The sequence below is a fragment of the Coffea eugenioides genome, chromosome 7 (assembly GCF_003713205.1).
Source record: "Coffea eugenioides isolate CCC68of chromosome 7, Ceug_1.0, whole genome shotgun sequence".
Taxonomy (NCBI): domain Eukaryota; kingdom Viridiplantae; phylum Streptophyta; class Magnoliopsida; order Gentianales; family Rubiaceae; genus Coffea; species Coffea eugenioides.
Genome location: NC_040041.1, coordinates 14,750,578 through 14,776,038, shown reverse-complemented (window position 1 = coordinate 14,776,038; position 25,461 = coordinate 14,750,578). Strand labels below are relative to the sequence as shown.

The 25,461-nt window shown below is 36.7% G+C and overlaps 1 protein-coding gene and 1 pseudogene across 1 annotated transcript; both read left to right on the top strand.

Annotated features, from left to right (window-relative positions):
- The first annotated feature begins 14,172 nt into the window (after positions 1–14,172).
- On the top strand, positions 14,173–15,660 carry LOC113777014 (pentatricopeptide repeat-containing protein At3g22470, mitochondrial-like). Its single transcript, XM_027322063.1, has 3 exons — positions 14,173–14,640; positions 14,755–15,137; positions 15,345–15,660. The coding sequence occupies exons 1-3, from the start codon at positions 14,173–14,175 to the stop codon at positions 15,658–15,660; spliced, it is 1,167 nt and encodes a 388-aa protein (XP_027177864.1).
- Positions 15,661–23,256: 7,596 nt separating this feature from the next.
- LOC113777013 lies at positions 23,257–24,297 on the top strand (annotated as a pseudogene).
- Positions 24,298–25,461: the final 1,164 nt, after the last annotated feature.

The window sequence follows — 25,461 nt, the reverse complement described above, 5'->3', positions numbered from 1 at the left end:
CTCAACCCCTTCCCTCAAAATAGGAAAACACTTCATACGTGCACGTTTACTTGCTTTTATCCCATTTTATTTTATTTTTCGTGGGCGTTTCCCACACCGCCTTGTAGGATTAGGATCGATTGCCTTGGGTAGGCGGCTGGTGTGCTCTGCGCCCATAGCGCTACCTAAGGGATCACTCGAGCCACCGATCAAAGGCCCTGGGAGTGATGACCCTTCGCCTTTAGGTCTGAAGGCTTGGGAGCCGAGACTTATCGAGTCTAGTTGCATTAGTGAGCCCCAGCCTCATGCATCCATGTTAGAGTTTGCCTAGGTTAGAGTCAGCCTCACCCTTTTAAGCACAATTAGGCACGAGGGAAGGGGTTCCACCCCTTTTATTGGCTTTTATCGTATTTCTTTTCTTAATTGCTCCCAATGTGTTATGTGTACTATCAACTGCACTAACCATTTCATTTGTTTCCTTGGTTTGCATTCATGTGCCCTAGCAATAAGAGGCCTCTTTGGCACTCTTTTAGTGACTCACCCACTAGATAGCTCACATGTTTAAATTTCAGTCTTTGCACTTACTTTTCAGTAAATACATTTCATGTTTAGACCTTTTCCCCCCGTTGCATTATTTATGTCCTTTAGGCCATATTTGTCACATATTTACATCGCTTTAATAAACTGGCATCATGCATAAACCATAGAAAGGGAATGCCACATAGGGAATCCCGTGTTTAGGAATAAGCCACCTTGTGTCTCGGATACTTAATCCAGTGAGACTTGCACGTTTACATTTTTGTACCATCCAAAGGGGTAGTGCACAAGGTAAGGTAGGATCCGATCATTTTCATAGAGTGATCTTTGGAATATGAGCATCTAATAATCACTTTTTGGCCATTTTATCAAAAATTGGTAAAAATCCCTTGCGTGAAGGACATTAATTTGAAGAAAATTCACAAATGATTCCTCCTGTTGAGACGATAAATAAATTGAGGCCAAAATTTGATTTTTAGAAGGTCATAGACTAATGCACCTTAATAATTTTGAAATAACCAATGGCCGGACAATTCAACCAATCCATTTTGCCAATTCATTCAATAAATCATCAATTCATTTGACCAATTTACCCTTTTTAGGGTCACCTGGTCGATTTTGAATAAATCGTCAATTCATTTGACCAATTTACCCTTTTAGGGTCATCCGATCGATTTTGAATAAATCGTCAATTCATTTGACCAATTTACCCTTTTTAGGGTCATCCGATCGATTTTGAATAAATCGTCAATTCATTTGACCGATTTACCCTTTTTAGGGTCATTCGGCCGATTTTTGAATAAATCATTCATTTGGCCAATTTACCCATTTTAGGGCAACCGAGCCGATTTTGAATAAATCAAGTTTCGTTCAATCTATTTGATCAATTTACCCTTTTTAGGGTGATCTGATTAATTTTGGATAAATTAAATTTCATTCAATTCATTTGACCTGTTTCCCTTTTTAGGGTCATCCGGTCGATTTTTAATAAAGTGTCAATTTCATTTGACCAATTGGGTTTTCAATGTCGAATTTCAAAATGAACAACCTAGTCGATTTTGAGAAGAACATCCATTGCATCCAGTCATTTGATCAGTTGGAGTTTTGACCCGTACTTCACTGAGAAAAGTTGTCAAGACGAATTCCAATCTCTTCGATAGGAGGTTCGTTAAGGTTAAACCCGTGCATTTTTGCAAGTTCTTGTATCGATCAAAGTGATCAATCCCTCGGATGAGGTCCTCATTTTGACAAACGTCTCTTCTCATTCCAATGGACCAAAATTTTCAAATTATTTTTCACTCCATGAGTTGATCGGATCCATCAGGTATTGTATAGTGCCTATTCTAGCGGATCGCATTTTCATGCTAGGCCTACCCTTGGCATAAAAAGGGTTCCCCCCATAGGACATGCATACCGATTTTACAGTTTTGCCTACTAACTCGGGGTATTTTTCTTTTGTTTCCCCCTCCCCTGCATTCATAAAAATGTTTCAATAAGACGGAAATATTCTTCTATATCTGATGATAATTTTAATCCAATAAAGTTTGAAGATTACAAGTGTTATTTGATTCTTGGGCAGATCCTACAATGAAAACATAAATGATCTATCTGGAAGCTCTACGCTAAAGCCTCTGAGAGATGTTGTAATTATTTTCCAAAGGGAAATTCTGATTTATTTGATTTGTTTATAAAATTTTGTTCCAAAAGAAAAGGAGACAATAAATTCTCTTCTCATTTGTATCATAATTGAACAAGAAATTTTGTTTCAAATTGTTTTTCAGCAATAAAATTTTTGGACAATTATTGTTTTGTGTATATTTCTGTACATCTCATTCTTTATTTTTACTCATTGGAGATTTCATGATGAATTTTGAAAAATAAAACTAAATTGAGATTTTTTTTTTCTTTTCAACCTCCAGCCTGAAAATTCACAAGTATATGCTTCCTAAAATCCTTACACTCGATTGGCAATCCGAGTTACGCAATAAGAGTGCTCAAAAAAAAAGAGAAAAAAATTTGAAAGAGGTCATTCAGAAGGCCCATGAGATACCTTTCTCCTTCACTTAATCCCAAAATAAAATCAGTCACATTGATTGGTAAATTACAAATTGGGGCAACTTTTGCTTGAAAATATTCAAGGTGCCTAATCCAGATTCAATTCACATCTAAGTGAAAGCAAAATGTACATTATTCTTGTTTGTTTTGAAAATTTGGAATGATACTTTGAGCATTCGTTTCTCCACCTATACACGTTTTATCATTTGCTCCCCCATTTGAGCCTTTGAAAGAATAATTTCGTTTCAAATAAGATCCCTAATGATCACTACCCTTTATTGGAAAATTTTCAAATATCAAAAAGGGGAATGGATTTTCAATAAACCATTTCGTTACTTTGGTTGTCATGAGGTGTAAGAATGATACTTTGGCCATCGTTTCTACAACATCAACACTATTTATCCCTTGCACCCTCATTTGAGCCAAAATTGGAGGTTCTTTTCAAAGCATCTATGATCGCACCCCGCATTGGGGAGGGAGATTGGAGAATTTTCCAAAAAGGGAAAAGCAAAAATTGAAGAAATTTGATTCCACTTGGGTTCCAATTTTGAAAAAGAAAAGGAAAGATTTGTCCGCGTGGATCGCCCACGTTTCACAAATATGGATGAACAAGGGTCTTCCTGAATCAGTTAATTCAGATACATGCTAAAATTTCCCATTAATGAAAGTTTCCTTTCAGAGTTATTGTAAGGAACGGAATAAAGGTCAGGCCATTTTCTTTTCCAATCGAACACTTTATCCCTAGTTATCCTTTTTGAGCTTTCAGAATAAAATATTTCGTTTGGCAACCCCTGAGAATCGCAAACCCCACACTGGGGGCGAGTTTGAGTTGAAAAGAAAGTTTCAAAAGGTGAAAAGTGAAAAGCAACAAGATCAAAAACAAAGGAAGAAAAGAGAACCTCAGTTCAAAAATAAACTGGGGCAAATTTTGTGAAAGTTCGAAAGAATGGCAAAAAGGCCGAAAAGTCAAAAGGAAAAAAAAAATGAAAGAGAAAAAGCCTCAATTGAGCAAAAACTGAGGCAAATTCTGATTTTACCCTAAAATAGGGTTGGCGCAACAATGCGATCTCAGATCCTTCAAACCAGTTTCGAAATCCGTTTTCAAGCCTTAACTTTTCTAAGCACCCCACCTGACCCCATTACAAAGCCGAAAGTCCTGACTTCTGTTCTTTGCAATGGCCCTGTCAAGCAAATTTCTGATGCCGGAAGTTTTAGCTGTATTTCTGAATTGATTGGGTGTGAGGTTGACGCTGCTCTTCATGTGAAATCCCGCGAGGGTCTTTTTGGAAAAGAGGCAAAAAGCAAAGCAAGAAAAGTAAATGCAAGAAAATGCAGAAAATTCGACGCTGAAGTCTCCGGTGAGTGATGAGAAAAATGCAAACAAAGTCTGAGATCTTTTGATTTCAAAATAGGGGCAATTTTGGAAAAATGCGATCTATGGTGCAATATCCTTGAAAGTCTTAAACTATCGTTTTCAAGCCAAATTACAAGCTAATAAAGTCCATCGTTGACTTATTCTTTCATGACAATCCAAAATGAGGATCATGCTCATAAGAAATTCATCAAATCATTTGTGATCATAAGGGCATAACCCGTTTCCACATGTTTAGCTATCACTTCTGTCCATACGTTACAAGCCTAGAAAGCTTGTATGTTGACTAAGTTTTCTTGAAAATAAGGGTAACAAACTCTTTGCTTTCACTAAGATGTGACATTAAAAGGATTACATACAACTGGGGCACAAAAATGAGACAGATTCTTATCTCCCATTTCCTTAGCCAGTTCAAAAATAAAGTCATGTGATTGGTCCTGAAAAGATGAGTCAACCAGAAGTGGTGACCCGTTACCCTAAGCACCAATGCTAAAAGTAAGGAAGAAATCTTCTTAAATTTGGTGTTATTTCGAGGAATTCATCATGAAATTTCTGCATGAGTTCAAACTTGACGATTAAAGTTTCTTCACATTGTTGTATGTGCACTCTTTTCTAAATTTTAGAAAGTGCGGTTTTTCTTTGTTCAAGTAAATGGGAAATCATCTAAACCAATTTTTGCAATCAAATGGGCCCAAACTGGGGCAAAAATTTTTATTTGCAAAATTTCGCAAAATAAGCCCACACAGGGGCAAATATTTTTGTAGTCCAATTGAGGATTTCGTCCAAGAATCAAAATAATACATTTTTTCAAATCAGTCACGCTCATTTGAGTGCACGTAAGCCCTGTGCAGGTATTCACAGTTGAAGTCGACGAAAAGCATCTGGCAATGTGGAAGGCCGATGCCGAAGAAAGAGAAGAAAGAAGGGAAAAGGGCCCTACACTGGGGCAAATTATTTTTGGAAAAAAGATTCTCTCGAAAAATCAGAAAAATTCAAAAAATCAAAAAACCAAGTTCGAAATTTTGTTTCTTGGAAAATCAAATTTAATTTCTTGTATTTTGACAAATCAAATTCAATTTCTTCACCAATTGGATGGCAGGATTGGGTCTTATCCCACTGACCATTCTCAAAATCACGTTGGGCCTGGACTTTGTGCCGCCAACTTCACAAAATCACGTTGGGCCTGGACTTTGTGCCGCCAACATCCCGAATGTCACGTTGGGCCTGAGTTTCGTGCCGCCAACAGTTCAAATGTCACGTTGGGCCTGGACTTCGTGCCGCCAACACTCCAAATATCACGTTGGGCCTGGATTTTGTGCCGCCAACATTCCAAAGATCCCGTGGGTCTATCCCAATTTTAAATCATTTTCGGGTCAGTCCCAGGATCAAAAGCATTTTCGGGTCAGTCCCACGAGCAAAAGCTTATTCGGGTCAGTCCCATGATCAAAAGCTTATTCGGGTCAGTCCCACGATCAAAAGCATATTCGGGTCAGTCCCACGATCAAAAGCTTATTCGGGTCAGTCCCATGGCAGGGTCAGTCGATTTCGGGTCAGTCCCATGATCAAAAGCTTATTCGGGTCAGTCCCACGATCAAGAGCAGGGTCAGTCCCATGATCAAAAGCTTATTCGGGTCAGTCCCACGATCAAAAGCATTTTCGGGTCAGTCCCATGATCAAAGCATTTCGGGTCAGTCCCACGATCAAAAGCTTATTCGGGTCAGTCCCACGATCAAAAGCATTTTCGGGTCAGTCCCACGATCAAAAGCTTATTCGGGTCAGTCCCATGATCAAAAGCTTATTCGGGTCAGTCCCACGATCAAAAGCATTTCGGGTCAGTCCCACGATCAAAAGCTTATTCGGGTCAGTCCCATGGTCAAAAGCATATTCGGGTCAGTCCCACGATCAAAGCATCGGGTCAGTCCCATGATCAAAAGCTTATTCGGGTCAGTCCCACGATCAAAGCATTTTCGGGTCAGTCCCACGAGCCGGGTCAGTCCCATTCAAAAGCATATTCGGGTCAGTCCCACGATCAAAAGCATTTTCGGGTCAGTCCCATGATCAAAGGCTTATTCGGGTCAGTCCCACGATCAAGAGCATTTTCGGGTCAGTCCCATGATCAAAGGCTTATTCGGGTCAGTCCCACGATCAAGGGCATTTTCGGGTCAGTCCCATGATCAAAAGCATTTTCGGGTCAGTCCCACGATCAAAAGCGTTTTCGGGTCAGTCCCACGATCAAAAGCATTTTCGGGTCAGTCCCACGATTCAAAGCTTATGCGGGTCAGTCCCACAATTCAAAGCCTGTTCGGCTCAGTCCCACGATTCAAAGCTTATGCGGGTCAGTCCCACAATTCAAAGCCTGTTCGGGCCAGTCCCATGATTTGAATTTCCTTCTCTAGTCAATCCCAATTTTACATTTCTGTCCGAGTCTATCCCAATTTTAAATTTCTGTCCGGGTCTATCCCAATTTTAAATTTCTGTCCGGGTCTATCCCGTGGGTCTATCCCAATTTTACATTTCTGTCCGGGTCTATCCCGTGGGTCTATCCCAATTTAAATTTCAGTCCGGGTCTATCCCGTGGGTCTATCCCAATTTAAATTTCAGTCCGGGTCTATCCCGTGGGTCTATCCCAATTTAAATTTCTGCCCGGGTCTATCCCGTGGGTCTATCCCAATTTTACATTTCTGTCCGGGTCTATCCCGTGGGTCTATCCCATTTTACATTTCTGTCCGGGTCTATCCCGTGGGTCTATTCCAGTCCCGTTTAAATTTCTGTCTCGGGTCAGTCCCGATTTTAAAATTTCCTGTCAGGGGTCAGTCCCCATCGTTTGAGTAATTCGCAGCCCAATAACACAGGTAAGTATTTGGTGTCTACTTCTTTGTCTCAAGTTTTTTCAAAACTCAGACAAAGAGGGGCAAACTGTAGACACCAAATTTTGGTGTAATTTCATTTACTAATTATTTTTTAGTCTGTGCTCGTTTTTTCACTTTTTAGTTTTTAGTTTTTTAGTTTTTTGTGTTATTATTATTTTTTTTAAGTTTTTAGCATAGAATTTCTTGAAAATGAAAAAAAGGGAAAAGAAGAAAAAGAAAAAAAGGGAAAAGAAGAAAAAGTGAAAAATGAATGAAAATGAAAAAAGAAAATGTAGAAAAAGATTGGAAAATGGCCATTTTTAGTTGTTTAGTTTTTTTTCATTATTATTATTATTACCTGGTTTTTTAATTTGATATTATTTATTATGTTTTATCAATTTTGTACTTTAAAAAAAAAAAAAAAAAAAAAAAGAAGAAACGCGGCATGAAGCTGCGTATTGCCGCAGCTTGCAAAGAAGGGTTGGGCAGCCCCTTTAGCTGCAAATATGGGGAGATTGTTTTAGGGTTGAGTGCCTCATATAAATGGAAAAAGAAAAGCAGCCGCAAGAGAGGGAGGATAGGATCGGAAAGAAAGAAACCGGGGGAGGAGCTACGGGAGAGGTTGGAGAGAAGAGAGCTAACGAAAAAGAAAAACTGAAGAGCTAGGGGGTGATGCGGGGAAATCTGGAAAAGAAGGGGACAGCCGCAACGAGGAGTTTTCGGTGAGCAAGGGGGAGGGAATAGAACGCAACGGCTAAGGAAGACTGAGAAGGGAAAAGGAGAGAGCAAACCAGAGAGGTCTGCGAGAGAGAGTCGAAGGAAAAAAGGAAAAGAAAACAAAAAAAACAGAAACGAGAGCAAGGGGGGAAGAACGGCAAAAGAAAAATCAGAAGAGCTAAGTTGACGGCGGCTGGAAACTAAGTGAGGGAGAGATTACAGAAGAGTTGGATAGATAGAGAGAGCTAGAGAGATAACGGCTGGGTTTTGGAAGGATAGAAATCAAGAGAGTTTCGGCTGAGAGTGAAGCCAAACCAAAGAAAAGAAAGGCCGCGAGAGGAAGGGCTGGAGCCAGTAGCAGATACGGAGTGGAGAAGAAACCCAACGCCGCCATCATCGTCTTCAAGCATCACTGAGAAGCACGGATTTTTGCAGCAAGTGACCCGCTGTTGATCCTCCTTCTTTATTTGGGTAAAATTTCTCCTCTCCTGCTGATGTTTATGCTTCTTGCTTCGTTTGTCCGTTGCTGATATGGGTCCGCTATAATTTCTGTTTTGGTGGATGAGGCGTCGAATCAGTCCCAAATCGTTTGAAGCCTGTGAATGTATCCATTATAGTTCAGTGACCTACGGTTGCTGTTTCTTTGCATTTCTGCTGGTGTTGCACTGTCCAAAGTTGTTTCCTTTTGTTGTTTATGGGCTCGTCTTTTGCTGTCCGATTTCTGTTTCCTTTGTTGTACATGTTGTCGAATAGTTCTTTGCTAGAATCTTGTTTGATCTTTCCCCTACCCTTGGTTCAAGTCTTTGCATTTAGTGTTTGAATGGGTTAGGAGGTAGTTGAGTCATTTTGCAGGAATGTTTCGGTTAAAGGAAAAACAAATTGCAGAAATAATGTTGGTTGGGAATTTGCTGAAGCTTAAGCTTTGTAACTCACATGAAATACTTCCATAAAATGCGTGTTTAAGAGATGCCTAGTCATGCTTAGTCGGAATTAGTTCAAATGTGTTGCGTGAAATCTTTTGCCCAAAGTGTTTTGGTTGCGGAAAGCTCTCCTTAGGAATGTTTTCATGTTGTAGAGATAATGGCGGCTGGAAATTGCTGCTGCACTCTGTTTTTCTAGCAGTCACCGAACCAGATTTTGCTTGTTTGAGCATGTTAAATGGTGTATGTCTTGGGGTATACTAGTGGGTAACATGCGATATTTGCCTCATTATGTTTTGATTTGAGCTCATGGATGGTCTGTACAAAGAGTAAGCCACAAATTTGCAGCAGACTATAAGAAAGTTTTTTTTTATTTTTCTTCGCATGAGAGGCTGCCAGAATTTGTATTTGGAGTTGTTGGCCTGTTGAGTTATGCTTGTCTTTGGTTTAATGTTGAAGCTTGGATCGATTGGCTGAATTTTTAATTGTGCTAGGAGTGCATTTGAGCAACTCGGTAATGCAGCAATTCACCAAAACTGGTTTAGTTGTCTACCTTGCTAGTTTTCAGTTTTTGCAGCATGAAATAGAAAGAACAAGCCAAAGTTTCTGGATTTTGTTTTAGCATTTGAATATTCTTGTTTTTCTGGATTTTTGCGTTCCGAAGAGGGGGAAGAATGTTTGATCTCCTTACAAGTTTTTGTTTGTTGGATTGTGTTTGCATGGTAGAATGGAAAGAAGCCACGGCTGGAAATGAAATTTGTTGCAGAGAAAGTTTCTTCTACGTGATTGCATGGCTTTTGCATGAAATAATTTTGAAAATTGCACCTTGACCCCTTGGCTTCTAACTAATGCCACTAGGGCCCAACCAATTGAATATTTTCATCAATTTGATCCTTCGCAACTTTGATTTTTGCAACTTCATTGCTTGTTTGCTTCAATTAACTACCATGTTTAGTTTAAATTGCACTTAAGTTATGACTTTAGGGACTTTATGACTAAGTGAGCCTTGTTTTGCCCATTTCTTTTAATTTTTCTTAAATAAAGTGGTGCCTTGACCTTTTTATTATTTTGGAGGGTAATTGAATAATTTCACTTCATTGGGGCGTCAATTCAAGGGAGGTACACTCTATCCCTCATTTGCACTACATTTGACCTTACGTGCTCCTACGTGTTATGTGAATATGCATGTCTACTTCGCTTTCCTTACCTCCTTGCATGCATTTACTTGCTTTTTACTTTTATTTAAGTTTTATGGGGTATGTGTACACCTCTTGGCTTGTAATAGATAGGGCTCGGAGAGCATCTGGTCCATTTCCCCTTCCCCTTTATGCTTTTATGGGGTATGTGTACACCTCTTGGCTTGTAATAGATAGGGCTCGGAGAGCATCTGGTCCACTTCCCCTTCCCCTTGTTTGCTTGTTTTTGTGGCTACATGTTTAATTGCTTTATTAGGCTCTTGCATCTAGCCGAGCATGCTAAATGTTATGTGCCATGTGTTTATGAGTGTTTTGGCATGTCTACTTGCTTTCATAGCCATGAATGAATGTGATGGATGAATGTACGTTTCCGCTAGTCCAACGCTAGTCGAAATTCATAGAATGGGCTAGTCCAACGCTAGACCCTTAGGGATTTCCCCTCATTAGCATATCATTTGCTTGTTCACCACATATCACGCATTTTCCTTAGTTTTATCATTTGGCATGATCCTCGAACCCGTTTTCCCTCCATTTTAGGATTTTTGCATTTCATGCTAGTTATAGGGTTCATTTTGCTTGAGTGTCCCCTTCTGATAAGGGAGACGAGCGAGTGTGGCTATTCGATAGCCTTAGCACGCTAGTTTCGCCTTCTAATCAAAGGGAAAATCGAAGTCGAAAAGTTAGGAGTCATTTCCATACCCGACCTGATGCATTCCCTTAGGTTCATTCATTCTCATTTATCACTTACTCATTCCTTTCAATTCACGTTTTCCTTTCCTTACTGTTCATTTTGATTTCTACTTCACCAAATTGCACTTAATTACACCTATATGTACTTATCACTATATTTCATACACTTGACACAAACACTTGGAATTTTCATACAATTGCACACGTGCACCTTTTCATACACTTGCACACAAACACTTGGATTTTTAATTTCTTTCATGCACTTTCACACTTGCACACTTGAGTCTCATTTGCATTAATCGACCTCTATGGGGTTTTCCTTTGTCGGCCGCCACAATTCATGTGGTTTGGGACCAAAAGCCTCACGAGAGACATCGTAGAATTTAGGATTGCATTTTCCTTTCCATTTTGCATTCATATAGTCATAACCAACGTGCGAACATACATTGGGTAGAAAAATTAGGAAAATTGGTTTAAGTCACGCAACTAGCCATGGCTAGGTCGAAGGGGTGCCTTGGATTTTTATCCTTGCCTTCCCTTTCGTCAAATGTGACCCCCGATCCCTCTTTTGGTTACGCAGACCCAAAAGTTCTCAAAAAGGGTTTATTTACTTTTTTTTCAAAAACAAAAATCATTTTTGGGTGACTTGGTACACCCTAACTCTATACCAAGTGGCGACTCCATTTTTTGATACCAAAACCCTTTTGAACTTCGCTTGGCCAAATCGTCGCATTCTAAGTCCCATGGCCTTTTCCTTTTCATTCCGCACACGTTCACACGTATATCACACACACTCACACCACACTCACATCACACACTTTCACACACGATCAAAAAGTGGGGCGCGACACACATCATAAGAACAAGACTTTCAATCCTTCACTTTTCTCAACTAAACACAATAATATGACTCCCTATTTATAAACTAGATGACTCTTCTCAACTTGTTCATAATAAACAAATCTTACAACCATAAGAAATTTATTAATACTAGTTCTCTCCGTCCCATTGAAAGTGTCATACTTTCCTTTTTTAACTGTTCCAAAATATTTGTCATGTTTGATATTTTTAACTACTTTATGCTCTAAAATTTCCCTTATACCCTTCATTAATGATGCAAAAAGACAAATATGATGGGATTGATTTCTATTTTTTACTTTGATCAGCACATGAATAAGGGTAAAAGTGGAATAACAGGAAATTTTTTTAGGTGAAATATACTATGCATAAAAAGCACATATCCCCAAACATGACTAAATATATGGGACGGAGGGAGTAAGATACTAATTCCTAAATAATAAAATTATCATAACACGACTTTAATAAAATTACTAAAATCTTAACTTGACTAAAACACTACTAAATAATAATATGAAAATTTCTAATTTTAAGTCTTGATTTAATATGCTAACATTGCCTCCTTTAAATCAAACTCTCTTTTGGATCAGGTTCACCATCAATAATCCCCTTGATTTTTGTTGCTGCAATATTCCACACACTTGGACAGATTTATCTTGTCACTCAACTTATTTTTCACTTGTGAAAATAATTTACACTTCTGAATAGACTGTTTTCATGACCCAATTTGATGTCAACTTATTGACAATTCATCTTGTGATTTTCATAATCACAATTTAACTAACAAGATTCTTTTTCAATCTCTATCGTAACATTCGCAATAAATTTGACAATTCTCGAACCAATCTTATGGTCCAATCCTCATAAACTAGATATTCCATGACCAAACTTGTAATCTAACTCGATCAACTAATTTCTTCACAACAATTTTTATACTTTAATTCTAAGAATGGAAAAAACCCACAATTAATCCTTGTAATCGGGTCAATTCGTCAATGTCTACAGGCACCCCAACATCAATTTATTGAACCTAGAGCTCTGATATCACTTGTCAGCACAAAAAATCAGACAGCAGAAGATATTGAAGAAATGATAATTTGGATATATTAAGAGAAATCAGGGACGATGAATGAAAACTTCAAGAAAGGTGCAAATAACCTTGAGACTTTATCGGTTCATCAGAAACGGTGATGACTATGCAAAATCTAGACGATAAGTAAGCCATAAACAAAACAAGAATAAGAACTTGCAAAACGCAAACTAAAGCCCTGGAGAGGCTAATGAATTTTATTATTCATAGGGACCAACTCTCTCTCAAATACAAACGTGGACTTCAAGTCCTTAAATAGAGAAACATAACCATAAATCTTATTCTAATTATAATACCAAAACATGACTCAACCTTATTTCCTAAATCAACTTTGACATAAATTCTAATTTAGTTACCAAATAATAAATCAACTTCTAAAATTATTAAAATTCTAAATAACTTGGTTTAATTTTTTTGTCGACAGAGGACTTGATAATTTTGAGAGAGGATGGTGAATGGTGATGATGATGGTCATCCACTTTGAGTTAAAGCCTTAAAGGGCTGGAGTCGGGATAAAGGTTTAAGGCTACCTTTTGTCTTGTACATTGTGCAGCAAGATATCTCAGATTGACCAAAGTTAGCATTCTTCAGTATTCCACAATTTTGGGTTTAACCCCCTATTAATTGTCATCTAAATGCTTGTTTGCTTGTTTTTATTAAACATCTAACAATAAAGGGATGAAAGGCATTAATGATCTTATCTGATATTCTTCTCAAGCAATTTTGCTTGCCAAGTTTTTGGAGGTCTTCACTAGCAAACAAATTTCCATGCACCACTGGTGACTTCCTTTAACTTTAGTTATGCCAGTTGAAAAGGCAAACTCAACGTGTGTGTAGCATAATATAAAGAATGATAGTATGGGTATGTAATTTATTAAAGTTGTTAACTAATAGTACATTTTATGCTTATAAATTATAAATTAGGAAAAAGTAAGAAAAAAAGAAAAATAAATACAAAGCTGAGGGTATGGTTGGAGGGGGAAAAATATAGTAATATCTATACTATCTATAAAGGGAGGGCATTGAATTTGGTGTAAACCTTTTATGTCATTTCTTAGATTTTCAACTTTACCCTTACAATCACTTAATTATATCTTTATCATCCAATTACATGTTGTTGATTATTGCCAACCAATGTAACCACCCACAAACATTATAACAATTACATTAATTAAAACATTATAACCACTACGTTAATTAAATTTCTACTTAAAAAACTTTTAAAAGATGAAAGTCTTTTGTTTTCTTTATGAAAATTTTGTACTAAATGCTTCCATATAAAAAGTGATTGTGATTGTTCATAAATTGTATACACATCGAATGTGCCTTTATCACAAGTAATAAATAAAGTGGCGGATTAGGTTGTTAGGACTTAGGAGGATAAGGAAGTCTATTAAGTGGTGGTTAATTTGACGTAATAAACTAAACATGGAAGTTGGGGGTGGAAAGGGGCACACGGGATCGTCAGTGCCACTTTTCCAGTGACAACTCAGTGCCACTTCTATATTTATGCCAAGTGTCTTGTTTATTCAATTTGTCATATGTTGTTTATTTAAATTTCTTCTACCATCACGTGATAAATGAGATTGACACACTGAATTTGGCATTGAGTAGGGACATCAAGGATCCCAACAGCTTGTACTACTGTTGCTTCATTAGGTACTACTGCTTGTACTACTCTTGCTTCATTTCTCTCTGCATTAGGGCCCCAATTAGCTTTCTATTCTGCTGGTAGTAGTAAAGTTAGAGCGTCGTGTGGAAATGCTTTGAAATTTCAATCTGGATTGTGGAATGATATTAATAAAATCAACAGTCTTGATGATGCTCTGAGCTTGTAGAGCAGATGGTCCGGATGAGGCCTCTGCCTTGTGTTATTCAATTCAATCAACTGCTAAGCCGAATCGCAAAGATGAAGAATCATTATTCTTCTGTTTTTCCCCTAGTTAGAGATATGTGCGTCAAAGGCATGGTGGTTGATGAGTGCACCCTCAATGTTGTGATTAATTGTTATTGTCTGGTGGGTCGAGTGGATTTGGGGTTTTCTGTACTGGGTGGATTCTTTAAGCGTGGTATTGTGCCCAATGTAGTCACCTTTAATACTCCACTCAGAGGACTGTTTCAAGAACATAAGGCTCTCCAGGCACACGAATTGTTCAAAAAGATAATATATGAAAAACTTTGTGAGCCCGATGAAGTTACGTCTGGGATTGTGATACGTGGACTTTGTCAGAAGGGAAACACTGGAACTGCCATTGACTTCCTCCGAGCAATGGAAAAACAAAAAAGACCATGTAAACCTAATGCAATTATTTACAGTACCATCATTGACAGCTTGTGCAAGGATAAAATGGTTGATGAAGCTCTTGCCCTCTTACAGGTGATGATTTAAAAGGACATTCCCCCGAATGTTGTCACTCACAATTGTTTGATTCAAGGTCCGTGCAACTTAAGCAGATGGAAGGACGTTGACAAGCTCTCTTCTGAGATGAAGGTTTATAAAATTGTTCCAGATGTTATTACTTTTAGTATAGTGGTGGATGCACTATGTAAGGAAAGGCATATAGAAGATGCTGACGAGATAGTCCAGATCATGATCCAGCAAGGTCAAAATCCCGACCGGGGCACACACAGTTCCTTAATGGATGGGTACTGTTTACAGAGGCGAATAGATGATGCAAGGAGAATTTTCAATACCATGGTTGCTAGTGGCCTTACACCTGATCTCCATAGCTATGGTATTCTAATAAATGCCTATTCCAAGACCAAGAAAGTGGAAGCAGCCATGAATCTCTTTCGAGAGATTCGACATCAAGGTTTAACACCTAATATCGTTATTTATAACACTGTGTTGCAGGGGTTATTTAGTTCAAGAAGGTATCTTAGTGCATGAGAAATTTTCAATGAGATGCAAGCTTCTGGCATGAAGCCTGATTTTCACACTTACTGTGTGGTGTTGGATGGATTATGGAAGACTGGACATGTTGACGAAGCATTGCAGTTATTCCATGCAATGGAAGCTGATGGAAAAAATATTCACATTTGAATCTACACTATCATGCTTGATGGGTTGTGCAAAAGCAGGAGGCTCGATAGTCCCCGACATCTTTTCAAAAATCTCTTCCTCAAAGGATTGGACCCTCATGTCAAAACATACAAAACCATGATTGCTGGCCTGCTTTCAGAAGGTTTGCTTGTCGAAGCTAAAGAGCTTGTTGCAAAAATGGAAGAGAAGGGTTGCCTGGCAGATAGTGTTACATACAATGTTATTCTGCATGGACTCCTTACGGGAGGTCATTATGAGGACGCAATGGCCTATTACGAAGAAATGGTTCACAGAGTATTCTCTTTGGATGCATCTACCTTTTCCATTTTACTTGATTCTGCTACTGAAAAATAGAAGAATCCTTCTCTACTTATGTTGATGCTGAAGATTGATCCTGGTGGCAAGAAGTTTATGGACGGGAGATAAAGAGGACCTTCACATTATTTGCAACTTTTGGTCCTACCGGTTTTTGTCCCCTAAACATTTATTTGCTGGAACTAACACTATTTAAGTTCACTTTTGAACTGGGTATTTGAGGAACTCTGTTGGTCATATTTTTGCGAATCCCTCAAAGATCTTCAGTCCTGGTGGAGGAAGCCACAGTCCATATGTCAAGTTCAATTGATAAGTGTAGCAATTCATAGAGATTCTCTGCTGTTAATTGGATTTCCTTAATTGGTTAGTTTAGCAGATCAGAAATCTGCTGCGGTTAATTGGATTTGTACCACTTAGAGAGACTTCTTGTTGATATTTCCATGGAGAACCTCAGTGTGGCATATCACTTAAGTGGTAACTTTTACAGGTTCTTTTTGTTTGTTTTTCATGGGTGTTAGTACTTTAGCTTGTCTGTCATTTTTACTTCAGATAACTAATATTTAAAGTTATTGTAAATATGAAATGAAATGTGATATGCAAATATAGTTTGTGACTCTGAATTTCTGGACAAGGTTTAAGCTGCATTCTTGTAATTTTGATAAATTTTTTTCTAAGATAAAATTGTTACTTTATTTCAATTCCTAAATAGTGCTTAAGATTCAGCCGGTTCAAAAGCGTAAAAACTTTCTAGACCAGTTTCTTGCTTTGGATTCATAGTTTGAGGTCCCATAGATAGTCGTGGTTATTGATTTGTTTTCACTGCATTTGACTGAATCCAACCTTTTAAGTATGATCCAGAATAAGTATTCTGATCACTTCCCCTTTAATTGTCAATGCTGTAATAAATTGTATAGACATTCAGTAGAAGTGTGGCAAAAAGGTCATTCTCTGGCAATAACTTGGAATAGTTCATCCAAGAAAGTCTCCGTCCTTTATATATATAAAAAGCAAAAACATACATTTGCTGTTTAGTATGAAGGCTGAATACTCCCACGTCTCAGCATGAATGCCAAACTTCAGTAAAGCCAGGGCTATCCCCCATATTATTTTGGATCTAGTCTATCATGCAGTCACAACTTTCCAAGATGGCAGAATATCTTCGAATGATAAGGCGCAGGAAACATGCAGACATCAAGCATAGTTTTCCTTCTTTCGTTTGTTTTATTAAGTTGTTAAGCAAGGTTATGTTTCGCTAATTTTCGTGCCTCAACAGATTTGTTGAATCTATCAAATTCAGTTGCTCTTCAATTCAGTATAGTTGCTATGTAAGTGTTTTGATGGAATAGACGTTTATAGTCACTAGCTACTAAGAAATCAATTAAACAAATACGTTAGGGAAAGGTGTAATATTTTCATGACATTTAAGAAGATACGCATTTCATACTATTTGTTTTGATAGCTGCAAAATTTAGACGTTCTTGAAATTGGAGCCGTGCCGTGCCTGATATTTCTCTGATCAATTTTCAACTAAAGAAGGGCCTACGGATTTCACAAACAATGTATATGCACTTGGACATACTAGCTTTGTGAAACGTAGAAAAGATGGCATCTTCTTTAACACTAGCTGAAATGGAAGATTGCGAGGAGAAGTTTTGTTTTTGCTTATGTTCTTAATTGATGAAATATTGTGCATCGACTTCTAAATCACTCCATGCAGGTAATCTGTTATTAATCTGTTTCTTTTCTGGGATCTTCAAAAGTCTACTTATGCTCCAGTTGTGTGTGTGTGTGTGTGTGTGTGTGTGTGAAACATCACATGCCGACATGGAAACAGTTTTATGCTTGGCTCGCATGCTAGGGGTAAAAGATTAAGTGGGAGAATTCCGAAAAGCCTGAGAAGTTTCTAGCTCAATGAATCAACATGATGCTGTACCAGTATCAAAGGGTGCAATACATCAAGTACCTACTGCCTGCAGCTCGTGGACATCTATTCTGATAATTTGCTTCGTTTTTGAATCCTACCACATATTTCAGTTATATTCTCTGTATCTTTCCGCAAGAGAAACCACCGAACAGGTTTAAAGACAATTTCATTTTAAACATGGTGACATTAATGTTGTTCTCTCAAGTTGTTTGCTTCTTCGGATGGTTGTCTGGCATCACGTAAGTTTTTAGGCCGTCTGGCATTATTCGTGTGATTGGAACTTTGCTGATTTAAGAGGGTGCTTAATCAGAGCAGAGCATCGTCAAATTCTAGGCAAGCTTCAAGTAAAATAGTGAAGGTTGTACATAGTCATAGCCCGTCTTCTTCAGTGTGATGAAGGTAATGGCTCAATGTAACAAGTGGGGTAAATGGAATTGCTGAAGGCATGCTAGAGAGCAGGGTGATTGGAATATAAATTATTCAAATGAGAATTTATCACCTTCGTTGTTTCTCTATCTGCCGCAATCTTCAAGCGAATCCCTGAAGGAGAGAACAGGAGAAAAAACACTCAGACAAATAAAGATCAAAAGACGGCCTTGGCGGAAGGCAGCAGCATGCGTGTACTGGGATCCTTCTTGTTAGCTCTTAGTGGCATTTTCCGAAGGTTGCTTGTCAAAGAGAATGTGTTACTCCGAACTACCAAGCCAGATTAGTGACACGGTCGACACTGTCAATGAGTTTTATTCATCAACTATTAGAATTTATGTAAAATAATAATAATAATAATAATAACAAGAATAATAAAAGGAGGAGTAATGCAATAAAGTCAACAACTGTAAAATCAGAATAGAGAAAAGGTTTTGTTTTATATATACTAAAAGAATTTAAAATTTCCAATAACAAATTAACAAGGAGAAGGATACTGTTTGTTTTCATTATCTTAGGCTTAAAGTGAAAGATAAAAGAAAGGCACTGATGGTAGAACAAATGAATATTCTACTAGCAAGTCCATCATTACATTCCGTGATTTAATTGTTATGAACTCGCATAATATTCCTATGACACAAATTTTTTGCTTTTTATTATTAAATTTAGACTTTTCCAACTCATTTTTTTCATTGTCTTTTTCTTTCATGCGTGCATAGACCGCAAAAGGTGTATCAAGGAATATGATATATATTTTACAGGTAAATCAAATGAAACGCATATTTCACTCTTGGTGGATAACATCTTTACCTATTTATTTATTTATTATATGTTAAAGTTCTCTTTGCATTCATTAAAGCTTCATCCTCCAAACTGATCACTAATTAACTCCAACAGTGAATAAACATCAATTGTCTTCTTGCTTTACAACTCAAAAACAAGAAGTCTATTCTTGAGACAATCAAAGTTTTTTATTTTGTCTGTCTCTTGAGATTTTCATCCCCCAATATCTGTCTAGTCAGACCCAAATCTTTCATTACAAAAGATTTACTCAACTCCTTTTTTAATCTGTCAATTTTCATAGTATCACAACCAACAATCAATATATCATCAAGGGCAAATTACATTTTACCCCCTATGGTTTAGTATTTTTTTTACATAACCCCCCTATAATTTCAAAAACTATACATAACTCCCTCATGGTTTGGATTAAAGTGTCACGGTGACGGAAATAGTCATTCGTAACGGAATTTTTAAAAATGTTGAAATCACCCTTATAAATACATGATATACTAATCCCGTATGATTTTTATATTTTAGCATATAACCCCCTTATGATTTAATATTTTACCATATAAACCCGTTATGATTTTCAAAATATACACATAACCCCCCTTACTTAATAAATAATTTTCAACTTTACATAAGGGTATTTTTGACATTTTAAGTGATTCCGTTACAAATGATCATTCTCGTCATTTTGACACTTTAATCCAAATTATGAGTGGGTTATATATAGTTTTTGAAATCATGAAGGGGTTATGTAAAAAAAGTTAAACCACAGGGGGGTAAAGTAGAATTTGCCCTATCATCAACATACACCAGGAGAATAATAAAATCACCATTTGAAAAAATTTTCATATAAACACAGTGATCATATCTAATCCTGTGGTACTCGTAGTCTATTATAAAGGAATCAAACTTCATGTACCCTTGTCTCGATACCTATTTCAACCCATATAAACTCTGTTGAAACGGCATATAAGGTTTTCCTTGTCACTTTCTCTGAATCCCTCCGGTTGGTCCATGTAGATCTTCTCTCCCAAGTCACAATGCAGGAAAGCTATCTTCATATCAAGTTGCTCGATCTCTAAATTTAAACTAGGTGCAATATCCAAAACAATTCGAATTGACGATATCTTTACCACGGGAGAGAAAATTTCTTCAAAATCTACACCCTTCTTTTAACTAAATCCCTTCACAACCAATCTTGCTTTATACTTTGGTTGTCAACTATGCTCCTGAGTTTTCAACCTATAAACCCATTTGTTTTTCAGAATTCTTTTTTCTTTAAGCAGTTTCATTAACTCATAAGTGTAATTCTCAAGTAGGGACACAATCTCTTTTTGCATGGCTCGCAACCAATCATTTTTGTTCTCATGCTCTAGAGTCTCACAGTAGGACTCTGACTCTCCTCCATATGTCAACAACACATATTCATGGAGATTATATCTACTAGAAGGTTTTCTCTCTCTGGTAGATTTTCTAAACTCATCTTGTGGTTGCAGTGGTGGAGTAGGTGGTGTCTCATACTCAAATTCATCAACAACAGGACCATCACTATTATCAACATCCTTTCTCTGCTCTATCTCAACTCCCCCTTGATTAAAATCAACAGGTACTGGAACTGGATTTGGATCTGAACTAGCAGAAATGTCATATGAGAATTTTGGATTGTTACTTTTATTAATGTCTTGAATGGTTTGATCTTCAAACAAGACGATATCTGTACTCCTAATCACCTTCTTTTCAACATGATCATACAACCTATACCAAAATTTTCATGTCCATAATCCAAAAATATATATTTCTTTGATTTTACATCAAGTTTTGACCTCCCATCTTTGAGAATATGAACAAATGTCCGATAATCAAAAACTTTTAAATATTTAAAGGACACATCTTTCCGATCCATACTCTCTCTGAGATATCACCATCTAGAGAAATTGATGGAGAAAGATTTATCAAATTAACTGCAGTCCTCATTGCCTCACCTCAAAATAATTTTGGCAGTTTAGCATTAGACAGCATACATTTGACCCGCTCAGTGATGAATCTGTTCATCCTCTTTGCTACTTTATTTTTTTGAAGAGTTTTTGGTACTGTCTTTTCTAGTCTGATCCCACGAGATTTGTAGTAACTTTTAAACAGTCCCTTGTACTTACCACCATTGTCAACACAAACACACTTTAACTACTTGTTAGTTTCTCTTTCAACTTTATTATGAAAATCTTTAAATACATTCACAATCTGATTTTTAAATTTCAAAACAAAATACCAAACCATTCTAGCAAAATCATTAATAAAGGTTACAATATAAACAGTATTACCAAAAGACTTATCTTTCATATAACAAAAATGAGTGTGCACCAATTCTAACGGATTTAATTTTCTAGATGGAAAAAACTTTTGAAATGCAATTCTGTGTTATTTTCCATAAATGCAGTCAATACAAGGTTTAAGTGCATTACTTTTAATTTCAGGTAGAAGTTACTTGCGAACAAGTGTCTGAATCCCCTTTTCATCTATGTACCCAAGTCGTCTATGTCAGAGGTTGATTGAAGAATCACGAGGTGTATTCACTTCTCCATTTCCCAACTTGGCTTGTATCAAGTAGAGGGTATTCTGTTTCTTTCCTCTGACAACAACGAGATTTTCTTTGTTGAGTTTCCATTTTCCTCTATCTTGCAATTTATGATAACTCTCATCATCAAGTTTTCCTGTACAAATAAGATTAAGCCGAATATTAGAAACATGTCGAACATTTCTCAAGATCAGTTGGCATCCGATATCTGTGTCCAAATATGTGTCTCTCATGTCAATAATTTTGCACCAGACCTCATTTCTCATTCTAACATAACCAAAGCCTCCTTTGGTGTAGGTTGAGAAGAAATGCCTGTGTGGAGTAACATGGTAGGATACACCTGAATCAACTACCCAATCACTGTCGTAACAGATAATATTCACCTGACTATCATCACAAAACACAAATATATCATCATGAGCTGCCACAACTACTGTAGTCTTTTCATCACCCTATCTTTTTTCTCAACTTGTTTTCATTTTAAAATTCTGCACTCCTTCATATAATACCCATTCTTTTTACAATAATAGCATGCAATATTTTTTCGTGACTCAGACCTGTCTCTGGATTTATCATTTTTGTTGTAGGGTCCTCTACTTTTGTTTCTCCCTCTTCTTTCTTTCTTTTTCTGTAACCAGAATTTGGAACAAATAGACAATTTCTTTTTTTTTTCTCCTGAACTCTTCATTCACAAGGGCCTTTTTTGCAATAGTCATAGTCAACACACCATTGGAAGCTAAATTACTGACGGAGATCATCATGATTTTTCAACTATCCAGTAGTGAACTAAACAATAACAAAGCCTGCACCTCATCATCCGAATTCAAATTCAATGTGGTTGCATGGTTTATCAATCCCTGAAAACTACTCAGATGTTCGGTTATATTTTTTCCATCTTTATATCTCATTCGAGTAATTTGCTTCAAACAGCTAGTCTTGTTCAAACCAGTCTTCTGTTCATACATGCTCTCAAACTTTTTCATAATACATCAGTTCTGATGTCATTAGCAAAGTGCTAGAAAATATTCTGATCAATCCATTTTTTAATATTATCAATAGTTTTTCTGTGCATAACAGCCCATTTTTCATCACTTATATCACTTGGTCTACCCTTATCCCCTAGAACAGGTTCAAACAAATCTCTATAATACAGGTAGTCTTTCATTCTAGACTTTCAAATTGAATAATTAGTTACATTCAATTTTATCATACAACCACTATCCGAATCATCTTTTTTAACTAGTACAAATGAGCAGTCCAATCTAACTATTCTGATACCACTTTGTTGGGAAAGGAGTACCAGTGCAGGTATACAATATTAGAGTTAACTTAAAAAAAATTACTCTTTCTCCAAGTACCAATTAAACTAAGGATAGATCAAATCACCAAATAATAATGCCAACAATAATAATAAAATGCAAGAAAAATAAGTGGCACAGGATACCAAGATTTTTTACGTGAAAAATCCAAATTAAAAAAAATCACAGGACTTCCAGTAAAAAATTTTCGCTATCACAATAATGGAAATATACAGGTCTATCCGTAATATTCGGATGACAATAATATCACCAATATTAATCAAGTGAAATTATTACAAAATCACCTCCAAAAATTATAACTATCAAAAAAGTGGATTTGGAAAGGTGTTACCAAACGAAGAGAAAATTCAAAATCTGAATCAATAAATAAGTAGAGTCAGACGACAGGATCGTGTGGGTAAAATTTCATGTTAATCAGAGTTCGAATCACCCTCCAATCAAGATCTTGAATTTTCCCTCTCTCTAGTTTCTTTTCTCTCTCTCTCTTCTCGTTTTTCTCCAAGCAAGCGAAAAAGTGATTGCTGTAGCTTTTCTCACGAGAAGAAAGAATGCTTCACATGACTGCTACTTGTCACTTTTTACTTGAAAACCCTTAAGTCCTAATGATAGGTTTGGTAACATGGGTTTTGAGTTGGCCCACAAACCCAACAATATATCATTGGAGATCAGAATTATATGAGATGGAAAGATACAAGCTTGCTTCGGCCAAAAGAACTTAAAAACAATTGCAATCCCTCAAGTTTCAAAGCGTTGTGGACCAGCTGGAATGGTTTGAGCCTAGGACTTGAGCATGCTACCACAAGTACTTAGAGTTCAACGGTGAAACCTTAGCTTGGATGACGGCTGTGGGTGCTCTGTCTTGCTCTAGTTCCTTCAAGTCTTTGCCACAAAAGAAGGTAAAGTACTAACTAGATTATCATCAAGAATGTCTCATTTGGTTGATATTGCAGGAAGAAAGTCAGCACACAACGCAATTCTCAGAGATATGGTGATGCTTGAAAATCAAATTCCACTATTTTTGTTGCGGGAAAAGTTGGAACTTCAGTTTTCTTCATTAGAGGCGGCAAATATAATGTGTTAATGTTAATTGGGTTTTCCAACGAGCTTTTGCCATTTAAGATGATGGATGAGCTGTCAAAATTTGAAGTGATGGATTATGCACATTTGCTTGACTTCTTGTACCGTGTCATCGTGCCTAAATTAGAAGGGCCATCTGAAATCACCGAAATTGATGAAGGAGATGAAATCAAAGAAGCTAAAGAAAGTTATTTTGGAAAGTCTAGCCACGTTAAACAACTTGGGTTATTTGGTCTGGAACATTATGTCAAAGTTGAACAAAGTCCCGGCACGTCTGATCAAAAGAATATTGTTTTCAAAGCCTATTAAAGTCATACTAAAGCTACCCTAGACGATCATCTCTAATCTTCCTGTACTCAGACTCATTAAAGCACCAATTGAGTACTTGTGCTTCTCTCAAGATAAAGAAAATCAAAAGCCAGAAAATGAAAATTTAAATAGCACCAACATCAACAGACCTCCACTGGTGGAGGAGAAATCGAAATCCCATCTGTAATCGAGCTCTCTAAGCTGGTGTACAATTTGTACCTACAAATCAAGGTATCTTGAGCATAAGTTTTGGGTAAATTCTGTAGTGTATTCCCAACACCTCTTCTTTGATGACATACCGCAGCAACATCCTTTTGGGTAAATTTTGATGACAAAATTGGCTAAATTTTGTCTTCCCAACATTAGTCTAGACATGAACACAGATGCCTTCATCTCTCTTCTGTCCCTCCCACCCTCAAGAGGATCAAAAGTGACCCTCAACCTCATCCTTGGTGAATCAAACTTGCATCCTGTAGATGAAGTGACTCGACCAACGAGTATAAGCTCCATTATCGTTTTAAAAAGTCAAAACCTTCTAGTTTTTCCTTGCCACATATAGTCTGATTTTTTGCTCTATTCTCTCTTTTTCTTTTCATTAACAAGTTACTCAATACATGAATCTAAGATTATTAGCATTGGTCAAGTGATCAAGAGAATTCTTGTTGCTAGATTCGGGAGAGTCAATCAGGCTCTATGAACCGTACTTTGATATGCCCAAACTTAAAATATAAATGGGGCTTTTGGACTTTTCGACTCATCATTTAATATCAAATTTTGGGCTTATATCGGGTTTGATCCAAACATATTATTAACTACATAAATATATATAATATATTAATATTTATAAAATATTATGAATTTGTATATAAAGTATAAATATTTTAATGTTATAATATGTATAACTATATATTATATATATCATTTAATATGCAATTATATGTATATTATATATACAATTATACATGTGAACACGTCAGGCTTTAATTGGGCTTGAGCCTAGTAAATAACATTTCTTATTAGATAAAGTAGGAGAAATTCCACTTTTTCTCTTTATATTGTCCCCTGACTCTGTCAAATGATTAGTTATGTTATACTTTAAACCAAAAAAAACATACATTATGAAATGAAGTATTATTTGAAATCAAAAGAAGAATTTTAGACTTTGTGTACATAAAAATACAGAAAATCGTTCAAAACGTTCCTCACATTTTGCAAAATAACTTTTTCGTCCCTCATTTTTTAAAATATAATTTTACGTCCCTTACAAATTCATATTGGTCAAATTTGGTCCCTACTTAGGTTTCCGACTAGTTTTTGGTCGAAATTCACCACGTGCCTTGAACGTAATCATATTTTAAGGGCAAAATTGTCAAATCAAATTTTATATAATTCGATTCATAATCCCTCACATTTTATAAAAT

Bases quoted from the DNA above. Each gene is read 5' to 3' on its own strand.
- LOC113777014 (XM_027322063.1), top strand. From the start codon at position 14,173: ATGAAGAATCATTATTCTTCTGTTTTTCCCCTAGTTAGAGATATGTGC. The intron at 14,641-14,754 runs GTGATGATTTAA...TCTGAGATGAAG, and splicing joins AAGCTCTTGCCCTCTTACAG to GTTTATAAAATTGTTCCAGA. The intron at 15,138-15,344 runs GTATCTTAGTGC...GTGCAAAAGCAG, and splicing joins GGGTTATTTAGTTCAAGAAG to GAGGCTCGATAGTCCCCGAC.